Below are 17368 nucleotides of genomic sequence, written 5' to 3' on the forward strand. Positions count from 1 at the left end.
ACATTGTAAAATAGTAAAGAAATTAACTTCCCTTATTAGTCCTGTGTTTCAAAGTTTCCTATGGTTTATTTTTATATTCTTTTGCTTTTCGTTGCATATACTAGTTGTAGAAAATAAATTACATTGTATATTCATAGTTAGTACTTAAGTTGTATATCAGAAATTGGAACTGGCTCAAAAGGTAAATTTTTTCATCTTACTTAACAATTAACACACTGCAAAGTTCAATTCCCCAAATGATTTCTTCTTACTTTTATTACAATATTCCTATTTTATTTTTCTCCATAAAAATATTTAATAAAAACAATCAAAATTAAGTAATGCACTAGGGTTAAGGTGCACATTGTCCCCAAATAGTATTACCTACCTACTATTTAAACAATTTCGTTACCAAAGAAAAAATATCACACACTTTCATTTGCGCGCCAACACACAGCGTTTTTTTTTTTTTTCCAGATACGAGCAATATAAACAAAAACGACAGCGTATTAGAAGATATTACTATTATAGAATAGAACTTTATCCGTTTAATATCTCCCCCACCTCTCTCTCTCTCCTAGTCTCCTGTGCTCGTTAAGCACTTAAGCAGCAACGAACTGACAAACAGCACAATCGCGAAGTAACAATCAACAGTTCGCCGGAAAAAATGGCGTATTTCGCTCTTATTCCTTCTTCATCGCCTCCATTGATGAAAATCCGCCGGAATTCTCACTTTTCCGGTGAATCGTCGTCTTCTACATCCTCTTTCTTCTCTGACCTTCGTATTCCTTCTCCCAGGTTTCTCTCTCTCTTAATTAGGGTTTTCTATGTGTTTTCGTCAGTTCGAATTTGAAAGGAAAAATAAATTAGGTTGAAGCGAACAATTTATTTCATGTTGTCATCTTTTGCTACAAAATCTAATGTTTGTGATTCTAATTGATTGTTCATTAAACTATCTGTTTGAAATAGATGTTCAGTCTTCTTAATTTTGAATCAAACATTCAAATGCTCATTCTCTTGTTATTTTTTTAGATTTGGTGAATTTATAAATTTCTGAATTTTGAATAATATCTTCTTATCTTTGCAATATAGTCGGCATCTTTTGTTAAAATATTATATTTGTTAATGAAGGGAATCAATGTAGTCGGCGTCTTTCGAGTTGGATAGACACTACGTAGATCTTTATCTCTATATTATGTTCACTCCATCAAGGCATCAACGGTATTTCGGTGTCGGTATTGTTTAGGCTTTTATATGTTACTTCCTCCATTCTATAATAATTGCAATATACATTTGCACATTGTTTAAGAAACCTATGTGAAGAGGAGAGAGATAGAGATAAATAAAAGGTGGGGGACATGTGCTAGGAGAGAGATAGAGAGAAGATATTATCAAATAAGGAAATGTTGTAGTTAATATGAAACTTCCAGATAAGGAAACGTTGCGATTAAAAAAGAATGGAGGAAGTATACTTATGTGATTTTGCAGTTTTAGCTTTGTTTAGGGCTTGCTGATGTTCAGTGTGTCTTTTTAGTAGGTGTTATTATCGACCCAGAAACAACTGTGAAAATGTTAGATTTTGCACGGTTGTGTGTGCAGCTGTCAAGGCGAAAGAAGTTTCTTCATTAGCATCTGATGCTTTTGTGAAGGAGCCACATAAATATTTTGATCAGGTCATCATTTCTGTTCGGGCTGGTGATGGGGGCCATGGTGCAATCCTCAAGATGCCCAACCAAAAGGCGTCTTCCAAACTTGATAATAAAAAAGACAAGGCGGCGAATTCAAGGAAGAAAGTTTCGTTCAAAAGGGATAGTGATGGATCTGTAATTCTTCCTTTTGGTGGACATGGAGGTGATGTTGTGATTTATGCTGATGAGACTAAAGATACATTGCTAGAGTTCCACAAGCAAAGCCGGTTTAAAGCAAAGCGTGGTGGAAATGTTGATGCTTTGGGTGCTCTGAATACTAAGCTACGAGATGGATCTGCTTCTCCGACACTGCGGATACCGGTGCCTGTAGGTTGGTATAAAACTTGGATTGCCTTCATTCATTTCTAGATACATCCTCGTACTAATCTGATTTCTCTTTTCTTGTTTATTTGTCTCGGAGTTGGAAGCTTGATGCTCAATTAGTTGTATCATCTATGTGTCTATAAAGCAAAGTATCTATACTTCTGTTTGAAATATGCATCTGAGGACTGAGGGATCCACTTAAAGTCAACTTTCATTGAGAAAGTGACCTTTTTCCCCCTCTTACGACAGGTACTGTTGTTAAACGGAAGCGAGGCAAACTTTTAGCAGATCTTGCAAATCCTGGTCAGGAGGTTCTTGTGGCAAGGGGAGGACAAGGAGGGGTGAGATATTAATTTATGGAATTCATGCTTGAATTCTCTTGGTTTTGACATATTTAAGGGTTCAGTTGTTCTATATGCATTAATATATTGTAGCCAATATATTGTAGCCAATATTCTTGTCTCTTGATACCTAAACCTCAGTTACCTAGACTCAGCTATGGCTGTCAGATATGGAATACATATCTGAGTGTCTGACTTGCCATGGCCTGAAGTTGTAAGAGTTGGGGACAGTCTTCAATTTGGAGATAAGTTTGAGAATACTTCATTTCAATATTTCTTATACCGATGTTATTGAGAATAATCTATATACAATAGCAAATAATTGTTTCATCTCGACTATAAGGGTCCAGACTTCCAATGCCCAACAATCAAACTTGGTCTGGTGTAAATTCATGTCGCTCCAGTGTTGCTTGAATATTGAATGTGCTGAGTGTAAGTAGATCACACACTTCTGAGATCCTTTTTGATCGCCCTTCTCATCCTTTCTCTTTTTCTTCTTCAATTGTGGTTCATACGACCATGTCGTATATGATTGCAACGTCTCATGTCAAGTCTAGATTCCTTAATCCTTACCCATAGCAACTAGTATTGTCATGTTGTATCAACCCAGGTGTGGCATCCAAATTACAAAGTCAGAGTAACATAGCCCTAAAGCTATTAGGCAATTTCAAATTTCAATTGCTCTTCACTTATCATTTTTGTTTATTTGTGCTCGTGTCTATTGTCCACGGAATGATTTGGTATTTTGGTTGGCACGTGGGCATCATGATGGTGCAGTGCCTGCTGCCATTAGGAGTCTCTTAACGAATTTTATACTTATTTTATTTTCTTTTTGGCAGATAAGTCTACTAGATGTGCCAGAGCAAAAAAAGAGTATGATGACAGCTTTGACAACAAACATTTTGAGAGATGACAGTGATAAGGTTAGTCTATTAACATTAGCAGAATATGCTTAATGAGTATGCCTTTACGATGTTTGATCTCTGAAATAAGATGTTATTATACATTCGTCATACGGGATACACACATGTTAGAGGTGCGAAAGGCACATGAGCAAGAGGTGGCAATTTGAGTAAACGAACTTTGCTTGGTACAGACATTTTCTGAAATGCACGATCATTGTATAAATAGATACCACAATTTGGTTAAATATGTCTACATTTAGTATCATGGGTTCGAATTGGTTAGATTCTTATTTCCTCGCAGCAAATACATGTGTTTGTCAGGTAGGACAAAGATTGCCTGATCCGTAGAGAAATTGAATATTTCCTTGGGGAAAATCTATGGAGGTGTTAGAGTTGAATCCTGTCCCTCTTGAGTTACAAACCTTTTGACATCTCATTATTCATAATCTTATAAAGGAAAGGGACATAAAGGTATTAACTAAAATTTTGTAATTGTCTAATTTATCACTCCCTCCATTTTACATCTTTGGAAAAAAAAAGGGAAAGAAAACTTGTGTCTTTTACTTTGTCTATCATATCAACTACTCATGCAGCAATGACTATGTGTAGTTCCAAAGTTTCCAGTGCACTGGCGGCTTCAACTTAGGATTTATACTGATTTATGGGACAAAGGGAGTACATTATTTAGTCTTTAGATGAGAAAGTTAAGATCAGATAACTTGAATATAATTCTTGTGCCAGGAAAGAATGAAGAGAAGAAATAAACCTTAGACCATTACGTTTCTTGTGAGGTTCCAATTTGGAAGAATGCCGTGAAAACAGGGCATGCCATAAGTCAATTACCTTATGGTTGTGAATCAAAGTATGTCCTTCATATGTTCTTGTAGAGATCAGGGAAAATATGTATGCATGGATGTGTGCGTAGAGACCAAAGAGGGAGGGAGTGAAATGGGGGATCTTAATGAAGTGAAGCAGCTGCAGTTAAAGCTGTGGGAGTGGGCACGGTAGTGTTAGCAAAGATAATAGTACTACTGAAAATGATAGATGAACCGTAAGGATATAAGTAAATTTCAAATGAGTTGAGTTATACTCTGTAGATAATAAAGAGAAAGGAGTATCGGCATGGGGGATGACCTCCTTTTCTTGCTATCTCCGTTTCCTTCTTTTAAGGAAGTATTGGCTATAGTTATACGTGTATAAAAAGTTGCTGGTATCTTTTTTACTATAAATCATGTCACTATTTAGGAAGAAACTTTGCATTAGTAACTACCGTGAACCGCCTCTGGAAATGAGCTGTCTTGGTGTTGAACTCGGCCGAATCACCAAATCATAAAGGTTTTATCTTAAAGATTTTTGAGCTTATTGTGACCAAGATATAAGGCTGTAACAGCTGCAAAACATTCATATCCCCCACTGTGGTGACAACATTCGAGATTTAAAACCATGGCTGTTTCCCACCGCTATATGCAGATTCCATCATTAACATGGGAGGTTTCTGTATTGTGCTCTGAGTTAGGCACCTGGCAATGTTCATGGAATCTATGACTGATGCCTAGTTTTTTGTGCATCTCCATTAAGAGGCGCTACAGGATCTGCATATTGCATAAATTTGAGCAATTATGGAGGTTTTGGGAAGAGTCACCATTTGCTATCAAGGAGTATAACCCGCATTATTTATTTCCCTTGAGATTTGTCTCCCTGAGTTGCTGTTGTGCTTCCTTCCAGATATTAGATACTTTGTAAGGGAACTAATGATTGCAACATGTGGAGATATGTAGTCAAGTTTTTACTTTGTTACATAGCAATTGTATCTTTTCTAGGCCTCGATGAAGCAGCAGTTTACCTTCATTTTCTGCTGCTGCTGGTTATGAGGACTTCTTTCAAATTTGGGAAATCAAATTATTGGTTTTCTGCAGGTTTTAGTCCTTGGTCAAGCTGGGGAGGAAGTCAGTTTGGAGCTGATACTCAGAGTGGTTGCTGATGTTGGTCTTGTGGTAAGTACTTTTAATGGGTATTTTGACAATTATTACTGTTTTGCTGACGATGCATTCAACCTGTTGTCTAGTTTCCCTACCAAGATAGCTTTTTTTTTTTCCGTTTCTTTGATGAATTAGCTCTGTCAAAGCCGATAACTTTCATGCTTTCTTTTGTCAAGTTTAAAGAGAGAAGTTGTCAAGACAAAAGTGACCTAGTTGTACTCGATCCTTGAGAAAAAAGAAAGTTGAGAGCCTAAAAAAGTAATGCCAACGTGTAACCTCTAGGCTTGTCCTTCCTTCCTAGCCAGCACTATGTGATCTTATTTGTTCTCTCTCTATCTCTCTCTTATAGAGATACAATATTCACTTGAAACCAAACTCAATTTGTTGAGTCTGTTGTATAATTCATGCAACCACATTATGTATAGTTATGATGAGATGATTGTGATTTGTGTAGCTTTCTCTGTGAGTTTTCTGTTACACCAACATGATTCTGTTTCGTTGTTCTAGGAAAATCAGAATTTTGTGGTAATTTTCCTTTTGCTCATAATTCTGGTCTCAAGAGAATTTTAGACAGAAAATCGAAAGGTGTCCTGCCTAATATGGAACTAGGTATCATTATGTTCTGATATTTTCTTGGGAAAGTACAAGATGTTTAGCTTAGTCCAGGAAAACTAGCTAGATGTATCCCAGTTTCAGATTCAACCTACATAAATAAGTTTGTTCTCAATGTCACAACTAGGATTTATCATTAACAATCTGTAACTGCATTTCCGTTTAAAAAAGTATCATTTTTTCATATCTCAAATGGCGCTGTATATTGCTCATAGACCATGGTTTTATGAGAGGAAGCAGATGGTCTTATGGGAAAGACACATTTGTGGCATGTTCTACGTTTGATACACTATAGAAATATTAGGCTTCAGGGTGAGCTAAGGTGAGATCTAACTCCACAGATAAGTTCCTCATCTTAAGGATTCTCATTACTAAGAGTTGTGAATTTATTTATTTTTTCCGGGGACATCAGCAATTAGTGGACTAGTTTCTGAGCACTGTTGTGAGGAGTCACTGAGGACTGAGGAGGATGGAATGAGCCCTGGGTGTGGCAGTTAACAGTTTGTGGGTGGACCTTGGATCATGGTTTGGGATCTTGGATCTGGATGCGATCAGGTAATGGTTGCGGAACCACTTTGGAGGGCAATGTGGATGTTTTGAGATTGTCGACGCCTTATATCTCAGCCACAGTAAGCTAAAAAAGCCTTTACAATGGAGTTGTGATGCAGTGATGTGGATTTTCCATGGCTCAGATCTTCCCTGTATTTAGAAGATTTTAATTCTCTGGCAAAGGGTATATAGTGATGTAGCCATGTAGGAAAGGCAATGCTCACAAGAGGCTGGACATGGCTAGGATCTCACTAGGGTTCATGTAAGCTTGGCTCTTCTGAGGTTGAAGACGAGGCTTGTAAGGCTTGGCTCGTGCATGACTATATGTAATAGGGCATGTCTATATATAGTGGTGCAATCTACGGAGGCTATACTTGCTGTAAAGGAGATGCTCATCGAACTTGATTGTTTGTTCAAGTTCTATGGCTGTTTTAAGGACTACGATATGTTCGAAACCACCTCAGATTCTAGTAGCTTGCGACCTAATATGACTAATAGAAGATATCATCATAAATAGTCAATAATATATAATCTTTACTAGATATTTGTCGTTCTAACGAACACTAAATCCCTCTTAGACATTGCTTAAATACTTGTGCTTATAATGTCCAGGCTAATTTTTAATCAAATTTTGTTACTTTTACTTCTTCATGTCAATGTATAAGTCATCCTTTCTGGAGCCACTTAGGCAAGCTCACTTATTCGGTAGACTTCAAGGCTCAAGCTTAATTTAAGTCAAGTTTTAATCATAATGGTCTTGAGTAGCTTTTGAGTCTTTTCGTGATTTTTTTTATTATCATCTGAAGGAGTTAAGGAGTATTCTCCAAGGGTTCAAGATATCTGGTCAATTAGTCTACTCACAAGTGTATAAGATTTTTGCTACAATTCTCGCTAATATGCTTGGTGGGTTTTCTTTCTTTAACTATAATAAGGAACCATAGTTCCTTTATATAGGTTAGGCAACTTTTAATGGAACTCTATTGTTCTTTTTGCTTATGATGGTCAATGGTGTTTGGTTAGATGGATTTCATGTTGATTTTGAGAACGCGTTGTGATAGGATGAATTGGGTTCTAGGATAAGATGATAGCGCAGAAGGTTGGGTTTTGGTTCTTGGTGGTGGAAATTTATGGGGTTTCTTGCCTTTGGTCCTCATTAGTAGGTGACTTTGGAGACACTTTGGGCAAGGAGGAGCTTGAGGTAGCGCAATTGCCTTTCACAATTTCTGTTCAATTTACTCTTTGATCCTCCAAGTTGTCTTCCGGTCGAGGGGGTGGCTTTGGATGGCATTGAGGTTCTTAAGGTTCGAGATTTACAATGAATTTACTTTCCGTCTTTTCCGTTTGATGACGATATAAAAAAAATTGTGGACACTATCCTCTAGGTTTTTGAGTTGATTATGGGTCTTGAAATCAACTTAGGTTACTCTAGATGTGCAAATGTCAGTCATGATTCTCCATATTTCGAACTGGGATGTATACACATCTCTTTGTCAGAGGTGAATATGCATATGCATATTTGGAGGAAAATTAGAGCTCCAGGTATTAAGGATGAGACAAGGAAGAACATGTAAATTGGAGAGTTGGGATTGTGGGGTTTTAGAAGAAGCCGATGGAGGCCAAAGATGGCTTGGATGGAAAGAGTTGAAAATGATATGGAGAAGATTAGTTTGCAGGAGCATATTACACTAGATAGAAAGAAATGGAGGGAGAAGATCTTTGTGGATGACCAAAGGAGACTATTGCCTGGTTCATATAGCTGACCCCATCTTTTGGAATAAAGGCTTTGGCATGGTGGTAGTCCTTAGAGAAGATGTTTGTGAGTCTAGTGGAAGAGAATTTGTCTAAGCGAGGCTGTATATCTTTATCTCAGCCCCAAATCTCTAGTTTTCTCTTCATTTTCTTTCTTTTTCCAAATCCCTACAGTGTGACTAGGCATCTAGAAAGGCTTTTGAGGAACTTATTCTCCAGTGGTTGGGGCAGGTAGAGGGCCCAAGACTACCTTGTGGGATAGCATTTGGTCTGCAGACTTTCAATGAAGTTAGCTCTGAGGAATCAGATGTACAGGTATTATTTCTTTGATACTGAGTTTTGAAGTAGGTATGACATTCAGTATAACAGTTGGGACATTTCTGAATAGGTCTCTTACTCGAGTTCTTTGAAAAGTTCCCATTGGTTTTCCCCTTGCCCTGGTACAGTGAGTGAGACGATTAAATGTTAGGAATAAATCTAGACAGGGGAGCTACCACTCTAATTTTTCTCTCTTGCATTTTTTCACCACTCAGCATTACGGAATCCTTCTATGTTGGAATTCCTTGATATAAAGGGTGTTGTGTCAAGTTCAGAATGTATTCAAAGATTGGGAGCTAGGTTAGCTTGTACATATACTCATATAGTAGTATACTGCATGTGTTTGGAAGTCCTTCACTATAGGATGTATTCCACTTTATGCATAATAGATGGCAATGATAGAGAGGGAGATGAGAAGTGTTGTGTCAGCAAACTGCAGAGGGAAACATGTCAAGCCATATACTTTTGCTACTAGACCTTATATAGTTATATTCCCGATAATATGCCAGCTGAAAGCATTCAAGCTTGCGTATCTATATTATGTTTTTCATCTTGTTTGTGTGTGGCGGCAGAGTGTTAAGCATCATGTCATAGAATGTTATCCAAGCTGATAGATCAATAATGACATAATTGATGGTTTTGGCTTCGCCCATCCCGAACTCCTCCTTGTCGAGGTGCTGATAATCAAGATTTATTTTTCCTAGGGACTTCCAAATGCTGGAAAATCTACACTTCTATCAGCTACTACGCTTGCAAAACCTGACATTGCTGATTATCCCTTCACAACACTGATGCCAAACCTTGGACGTCTTGATGGTGACCCTTCTTTGGGGGCAGCTATGTATTCGTCTGAAGCAACATTAGCAGATTTGCCTGGTCTTATTGAAGGTGCTCATTTGGGCAAGGTACTTGAAATGATGCATTTTTTCCCCTACCAGTTGACCTGGCACAATTCTCTGATCCTGTAATTCCCATTCTGCAGGGTTTGGGTCGTAATTTCCTAAGGCATTTGAGGAGGACTCGGTTACTGGTCCATGTTGTTGATGCCGCTGCGGAGGACCCTGTGAAAGACTACAAAACCGTTAAAGAAGTATGCATTTTTATTTTGAATTCTCTCTTAAAAGAGTAGCTAACTGAACAGTACCATGCATAACAAATTCTAAATTCTGTATCTCATTACGTTGGGAATTTACCTCTCCCATTACACATACTGGCATAATCTGATGGGGTGGCCAATTACTGTCATGTGTGTCCTTTCCTAGAATCAGCAGAGAATAGTAATTGTGGCATGTTGTTTTGGGCATTTAAGTTTTAAGATTCTGAAGTGCGTCACAGATAAACTAAATTACGAGATTATTTATGGCTGATCACTGTATTGCAAGGCATTGTGTTAGCTGTTTCAAGAATTATTCTCTTGAGTCTACTATTCTTTTCGTCTCAAAGACCTTTTTATGAAATTAGTTTGAAGCAACAAATAGTTTAACAAAAAAGAAAATTATATATATATATATATATATATATATATATATATATATATATATATATATGTGCTCTGTAATCTGTGATTTTTCTAGGTAAGAAACTAATATTTCTATGAGCGTATGCAGGAATTGCGGATGTATAATCCTGATTACCTTGAACGACCGTATATTGTGGTGTTGAATAAAATTGATCTTCCTCAGGTATTGCTACTTTCTATACAGGTGGTCTTGTAACAATAATTTTACGATGTTTGTTCATGTTACTTTATCTTGCTGACTGATTATCTGATATGCAATGATGTTCTACCTTTGGTGGAAGGCTGCCTAGATTTCATTGATGCTTTGCCTCACAATTAAGTTCGTCAAAATAATGATTTACGACCTGAGATGGTTACTTGAGTTGTTGGATGGATAACAATTATGACCATATGGCCTTACCAGTAAGGCAGTAAAGTCACAACTCACAACTGAAATCATGAAAAACGATATGTGGACTCTTTGTTTTTAATTTTTCCTTGTATAGTCACTTATTATATTTTGTAGAGGAGAAGTATAATATTAATTGGATTACTGGATAAGTCACTGAATCCTTAATCCAGAAGAAACAGGCTCATATATTGAGTATATCATACTGAATATGTAATCTGCAGATATACAGTGAAATCGATTGAATGACGAAGAGCTCCATGTGAAGAATAGATTTCTTGACAACACCCTTTGATATAGATGTCATTGTCTACTGTCAAATTTTTAATATTTGATGTAAAGGGAAGAGGATTTTCATACTGAATCTTTAATCTAGCAGAAACAGGAACATATATTGAGTATTCCAAATGAATATTGGCTACCTTGTGATTTACTTTGGAAACAGAACTTCAGTTTCGGTCGTAAAGTGAAATTGCTCAGAAAGTCTGGATTCTCTGTTTCCTGTGCGTGTGTGTGTTTTGTGTAAAACCCTATGATGGCCTTTGCTTGTGATATTCTTGCAGCAGTACTGTCTCTCTGTTACTTGTATTTTGTTATTTTTTCAAGTATGTGGAATGTTATTCTGTTCATTGATTTTAGTTCATTATTACATTAACAATGTTTTCATATTTATCCTTTTCTTTTTATGTATTATGCTTTTCTTGGAAATGGTCTTCATTTGTAAATCTTGGAATCGGCCTCTCTACTAGTCTAGACTAAATAGATATGTAAATGCATGACAACTTAAACTAGTCTTTCTTATGTTCTGCCATTGGAAGGATCCATACTGGATTATGGAGTATTTTTATTTGTTAAGTATTCTTGTGGTACAAAGTTCCTGATTCTTGACTATGATGGTTTTGGTAGTTACACTATTAACTATTATAGTACTATGTTAAATCATGTAATTGTTACTCTCTCCAGGCAAAGGATAGGCTTCCATCTTTGACTGAAGAAATTCTTAAAATTGGTCAGGACAGTGAGCACACACCGCTGGTATCTGAAGATACAGCTCCGATTGTGCTGACATCATCTGATCATAGTGACACGCTTCCTTCAGATTCTGAGAAAATGAAAAGAGATAAGGAGATTGAGGACTATCCACGACCTCTCGCTGTTGTAGGAGTCAGTGTTTTGTAAGTGATCATTAATTTAAGCATATGGCTTACATACCCGGACTTATCAGCAATTTTATCTTTATTGACACTTTATCTTCGAGCATGTTGGACATAGTTCTTGTCTCGTCAGCAATTTTTTTAGTCTCTTGATAGAATTTTTGGCTCTCTGTGTTTTTCTTCCCAAGTTTCTCACATTTTTCACATAAATACAGCGGTTTGCATTTATGTCCCCACGTGTTGTGGTCGAGTTGAGTAGTCAAATTAGCAGTTATGACCCCATGTGTTGTGCTGAAATTATTGCGAGAATTGATGGGATCCTTCACACTAACCCTGTTGCTATTCGAAAAGATTCAATACCTTTTTTGCACTCTCATACTAGTCGGCATGGATGTCCAAGTGTTGAATTAGTCAGTTAAATGATGCACTTTAAGCGGATTATGGAATGGTAGCTTGACGTGACAGATAGATCCCCTTAGTCCCTGTTATCTTGACATAGACCTTTAATTCAATATAATATGGAAGCAAGATGCAAGCATTCAAGGATTTCCAAGTGCTATAATAGTCAGTTACTTGGTGCACTTTTAGCGGACTGTGACATGGTTGCTTGAAGGGACAATTAGTTCTTTTCAGTCTCTGTTATCTTGCAATGCACCTTTAATCGAATATAATATGGAACTAAGATGCAAGCTATCAATCATATGTCGTGATTTTGCATTAAAGGGTTTGTGTCACTTTTTCATAGTTCACCTTTTAATTTAGGTATGATAAGATACTGAGACGCTGTTCCAGTGACGTTGAGCTGGATTTCCGCATTTCCTTCAAACTTCTCCGACCCCTCTTGAATGTCAAATTAGTAAATAAAATGTCTACAGCTTGCGAAAGATGACATCCATGGTAATTGACTGAAGGGAAAATATGGAGATTGGAGACATAGTTGTCAAAAAAAACTGATCCTGAAATCAAGCTAGTTAAAAAATTCATTAATTTGCAAGAATCTTAATGGAACTTCATTCAGCCAAGACAAAGAAGGTAACCTTTTAAATTAGGTAGGTCTTTACTTGAGCTCTGGAGTCTGGCCTGACCTAAGGAAAGAATTTAACATGTGAAGAAAAAACCAAGTATATAATGCTTGGACTTATTACACATAATGATCAATTTAGCAAAAGAGATTCTTTTAATTAGGTGAGGGACACAGAAGTCATTAATTTTTCTTTGAGATTTCATCTGGGTACATGGTATAGAAGCAAGAAAAGGTGAGTTAACCAAACTTACTGCAAATTCTAGTAATATCTCTATATATATGCTCCTGTCGATTACCAGCAGCAAGGAATATCTGCATTTAGAGAGAGATTTTAAATTGTCTTACGTTTGCATTTTCCTGGTGTCCATTGCATGACAAACTTAAGTAGTTTTGAGCTTCCAACCAACATGTGTGTTTTAACCTAGTGAGTAGAGGAATGATGAGAACTTGGGGTAGCTTGGCTCAGATGGCACCAACTTAAACACCAGCTCAAGCGTGTCATCTGGTTCGACTCATAAAGCAACCTGAGCTCGAGCCTATGTTACTAAGCTTAATTAAGATGATATTTCTATAAGCTATGATATTCATACTTCCAACTTTTTGCTTACTTTATCAGAGATTGATAAGTTTTTCATCAAGTTATATTATTAGCGTAACTCAATTTGATTTTACTTAATTTATAAGTCTCAAGCTTAGCTGGAATTCAAGTCAAACATACTTGAACTGAACTTTAGCTATCAGGGTTCAAGTAGCTTGCGAATAGGCTAGGCTATTATCACCCTATATGTTTGCCCTCTTTTATGTCTTGCAAAACCTCTTCTTGGGGTCCAAGTGGTGGGATCAAGCAGAATGTTACCCATAGTGAGACTAGCCTCATACTAGCACCTGCACAGGACCCAGGAGGCCAAATATGATCCATCAGGACTTTCTTGTGCATCGAATGAGATGTTTGTGACACTTGAAGAGTACATAATTACATCAAAACTCTGTGAATCAAAGGGATCCTGTTGGATCTAATCATATAGGTGATAGAGTAGTATGGTTGCCTAAGAGTTACGACTTAGAATACAAATATGATTGCATTTATGAGGTGTATCAACATTGTTGATGATGGCTCTAGCACCCACTTGTAAGCACAGTACTCTTTGAAAATTATGCTCTGTTTGCAGGTCATCTGTGCTGTAGCTGAAGTTAAATTTGGAGCTTTATATGGGTATTGTCATATGGAGAATAATTATGTCTTCTTTTCTTCCTTAGTTTGAACAGGCAATTGCATCAAGTTCTTTGACTAGTAAAGATGAACAATCATTTTGCTATACAAATTTAATAAAGGTCTATCTGGAAAATGTTTCCATTTTGTGAGACAGAACGATGGCATTCTATTATTTGATGTGATATCTTAGGAATGGCTTGTTTATATGCTTCATGCTATATGCACCAACAGATTTAAAATTTCAAGGTCTATATGACCTCCCTGCATTTCTTAAGGGGGGTGGGGCCGTGGGGATGCAAGCAGCTTCTGTTGAAATAATTTTATTCTTTATTCTTCTTTTATTTCATGACATTAATTGGACTTGTTTACCTTTGATTTGGTCTGAGCATATGTGCTTCATATATTAGCAACAGAATTATGGAAGAGTTCACATTAGATTGATGTTACCAAGAATGTTTTTTGTGGTATTAAAACTACTGGACAGCAGTCTTGCCTGCGGAAGACAAACAGCAACAAGTGCTGTGGAACGATTCAAAACTATATATTTGCATTGATCTGTTTATCTAATTTTCTTTTGATTCTCGATCTTTTGCAATTTCAGGAAAGGTATCCATGTTACAGAGATGTTGGTCGAAATAAGGAAAGCATTACAGAAATGTCGAGCTACAATCCAAGAGATGCCACTTCAGCAGCAATGACAGTTTTCGTACATAAAGGTTTCATGCCAAAGAAAATTTGCGCCAAGCAATGAACTAAATTATAGCAAGGATATGACATTACGGTTAAGAATCAGATGATCATGCAGGTGCCCGACAAAATTAAGATGCATATTAATGTTCTTAACTTCTTTTGGTGGTTATTGGGCACTGTTCTAAACCTCACATTGGTAAGTCCGTATTTGGTAAGAAATTTAGGCAAAAATCTTTTATGAAGTTGACATACTAGTCTTATATGCATGTTATGCATGCAAAGCACTTTTGAGTTTTTTTTTTTTTTGAAATGATTTCAAGGAATTAATTTTAGTATCTCACAATAAGTTTAGTACCGAGAAATTTATTTGGCTGATGTTTTATGACTGTTATATTGTTTCCTTCTACCAGGCTCATAACTTATGTAGAGTCCAAAGATGAAGTTGATTGATTCTACTAGGCATGTTGGCGCTCGCAACATATAGCTGGATGTGAACCGGCATAACAAATGCAGCGGACCTCCGTGCGACAGCATACCGCCGACCGGTATGAAGAAATCTGCTTATAAAATGATCCACAAGCACACGCTAAAGTACCTAAAAAAGGAATTAATATTTTCTCGTTTTTCCTTGTGTTTGGTATATAGGCACAAGGCATTGTAGTGAAACATTAATGTCTTGTGGCCTGTGGGTTCGACATATACAGTTTTTATTTACATGTCTATGTCCACTTTAAATCACTTTCACTTAGTATTAATTTTTAACCTACTATGACATTTTTTATGAGAGAATCTCTTGCTAACGTTCATAACTGTCCTTCACACTGAAATCCATCAAAGTTCCCAGAAAACAAGAAATATCCTGCTGTGGCCTTGGGGTTCGGCCGCGCCTACCTTTAACTCCTCGAACAATGAATCTTGTTAACATCAGAATCCCAAACTAAAGAACCCTTCTGATGAGGAAAATTTCTAGGTGTCCTGCCACGAGTCGCCGTCGGCTTTCGACAACTGTCGAATTCGAAATGCGGGCCCAACTCTGTCTGTGAAACTACAGAGCTATGATTAATTGATTATGAGTTCAATGAATCTTGGATTGGGAACTTCTTGCGTAGGAGATGATGCTAAGCAAATCTTAAAAAAACAGTCCCACGTAATCTTCCTTGACATGCAGACTTCTGCAAACTGTCAACCCAGTGGAGGAGACCATAGAATGGATTGAGTTTCCCAGTGTGTGCTTATCCTCAAATCCCACTTTCAAAAAACACCTGTTTAAATAGAAATAGAGGAGAGAGAAAATGTTTGACACTTTACCCAATTGGGAAACTATTCATATCCAAAACCAGAGAAGATTTCACACGCCCCCTAACTCCTCCCTGGCCCTTTCGTCTCTGTTAAGCTGAGTTCAGAAAATATATTAATATATAGTACTATATTTCTTTTTGCAGAAAATCATATTTTGTTCATGTGATTTTTCATTTGAAAAAGGAAAAAGGAAAAAGAAATGGGGACATATTTATTTTGCCAAGTGGGGATGTTATATGGAGCAGAAAGGTGTTAAAGAGACACGATGAACAGGTTTATGCTGACAGGTATCTACCCAGATTTCACTGTAGACACGTATTAAGGAGAAAAATAAAGTTAAACAAAGGAAAGACCATTCAATTTTCCCACCCATTTTGTAACATATAAATAACATAGGAGTTAACCTACACATGGGTCTTGGTTAACTCAGCAGTTTTATTATACACGCAGCTGTACATTGTCTTCACTTTCCTCTTTCTCTCTTTAATCTCCACTGTTGTACCAGTATTTTTTATTTTCCTGCTCTCTATTTTACTATCTCCTACAATGTTGAAGTCTAAGCTAGGCTTAGGGGAGAAGAAACAGGGTAAAAAACATCAGGTATGTCATGCGAGCTCTAGGAAGGGTTGTATGAGGGGCAAAGGGGGACCTGAGAATGCCCTTTGCACCTACAAGGGTGTCCGCCAGCGAACCTGGGGGAAATGGGTAGCTGAGATTCGCGAGCCTAATCGTGGGGCTCGCCTTTGGCTTGGCACCTTCAACACCTCTCATGAAGCCGCCTTAGCCTATGATGCAGCTGCCCGTAAGCTCTATGGTTCTGATGCTAAGCTTAACTTGCCTGAGCTTTACCCACCCCAGCTTCCCAGCATGACACAAGTGCAAGTTCAAGCTCAGGCACAAGCGAAGGCAGCACAGGCGCAGGCTCAAGCACAGGCTCAGGCTCAGGCTCAGGCTCAGACTCAGGCTCAGATACCATGTTATCAGAACGGCTACAACGCAGGTTGCTCATCTGACAACAGCTCACTTTCTGGGGCAAGTGATATTAGTTTCCCCACTGAGGAGACAAATTCCATATCTACAAACACTGATAGCGCTACCACTAGTTCTGAGAGCTTTGGTGAGAATGAAGTTGGGATTAATCATGGTCTCTGGGAGAATCCCAACCCAAGTTTGCCGGAGCTCGACGACACCTTGTGGGCTGAGACTGCTATGACCCTCGGATTTCCACCATCTGTCATCGAGCCGCAGCCAGAATTTCTACTCTCTGACGGGCATGGGTTGTTGTCCGGCAACTTATGTGATGATAGCTTCCAGTTTCTTTGGTCTTCTTAGAACACCCCAACCATATATTGAAAGCAGGGGAAAGATGATGTCTGATAGAAGTATTGTAATATGTATGTAAATAGATATATTAGTGAATAAGTACTTGGGAAGAGGAACTTGGGAGGTAAGGATGGAGTATTAATTATGTGGATATAGGATTTTAAGTAGTACTTTAGTGTTTATTTTTTAGGTAATGTTGAAATATTAATATAGGGGGTACTCACCACTTAAATGGTATTAAGATTTGTAAGGGAAAACTACTTAGGAGTGGTGGGAGTGGTGGTGATTCTATTCCCAATCATTTGGGTTTGTTT

General features: G+C 37.5%; 2 protein-coding genes across 4 annotated transcripts; both read left to right on the forward strand.

Annotated features, from left to right (window-relative positions):
* The first annotated feature begins 516 nt into the window (after nt 1-516).
* LOC104889051 (probable GTP-binding protein OBGC2) lies at nt 517-16279 on the forward strand. Of its 3 annotated transcripts, XM_019248479.3 has the most exons (12): nt 518-777; nt 1514-1998; nt 2241-2332; nt 3172-3255; nt 5154-5231; nt 9149-9349; nt 9427-9534; nt 10052-10126; nt 11315-11526; nt 14344-14628; nt 14843-14977; nt 15875-16279. In XM_019248479.3, exons 1-10 carry the CDS (start codon nt 647-649, stop codon nt 14438-14440), a joined length of 1563 nt encoding a protein of 520 aa, XP_019104024.2. In that variant the 5' UTR covers nt 518-646; the 3' UTR covers nt 14441-14628; nt 14843-14977; nt 15875-16279. The 3 variants fall into 3 exon arrangements, with proteins under 3 accessions (XP_010672501.2, XP_019104024.2, XP_010672494.2); XM_010674199.4 differs by lacking the exon at nt 15875-16279 and having other exon boundaries at nt 517-777; nt 1517-1998; nt 14843-15213; XM_010674192.4 differs by lacking the exon at nt 15875-16279 and having other exon boundaries at nt 14843-15213.
* Nucleotides 16278-17063, forward strand: LOC104890650 (dehydration-responsive element-binding protein 2D). Its single transcript, XM_048648285.1, has one exon. The coding sequence runs from the start codon at nt 16278-16280 to the stop codon at nt 17061-17063; it is 786 nt and encodes a 261-aa protein (XP_048504242.1).
* Nucleotides 17064-17368: the final 305 nt, after the last annotated feature.

The sequence above is a fragment of the Beta vulgaris genome, chromosome 1, assembly GCF_026745355.1.
Source record: "Beta vulgaris subsp. vulgaris cultivar EL10 chromosome 1, EL10.2, whole genome shotgun sequence".
Taxonomy (NCBI): Eukaryota; Viridiplantae; Streptophyta; class Magnoliopsida; order Caryophyllales; family Amaranthaceae; genus Beta; species Beta vulgaris.

Excerpts from the sequence above, each read along its gene's own strand:
- LOC104889051 (XM_019248479.3), top strand. The coding sequence starts at position 647 with ATGGCGTATTTCGCTCTTATTCCTTCTTCATCGCCTCCATTGATGAAA. Across the intron at positions 2,333-3,171 it reads CAAGGGGAGGACAAGGAGGG|ATAAGTCTACTAGATGTGCC; the intron begins GTGAGATATTAA and ends TCTTTTTGGCAG. Across the intron at positions 10,127-11,314 it reads ATAAAATTGATCTTCCTCAG|GCAAAGGATAGGCTTCCATC; the intron begins GTATTGCTACTT and ends TACTCTCTCCAG.
- LOC104890650 (XM_048648285.1), top strand. The coding sequence starts at position 16,278 with ATGTTGAAGTCTAAGCTAGGCTTAGGGGAGAAGAAACAGGGTAAAAAA.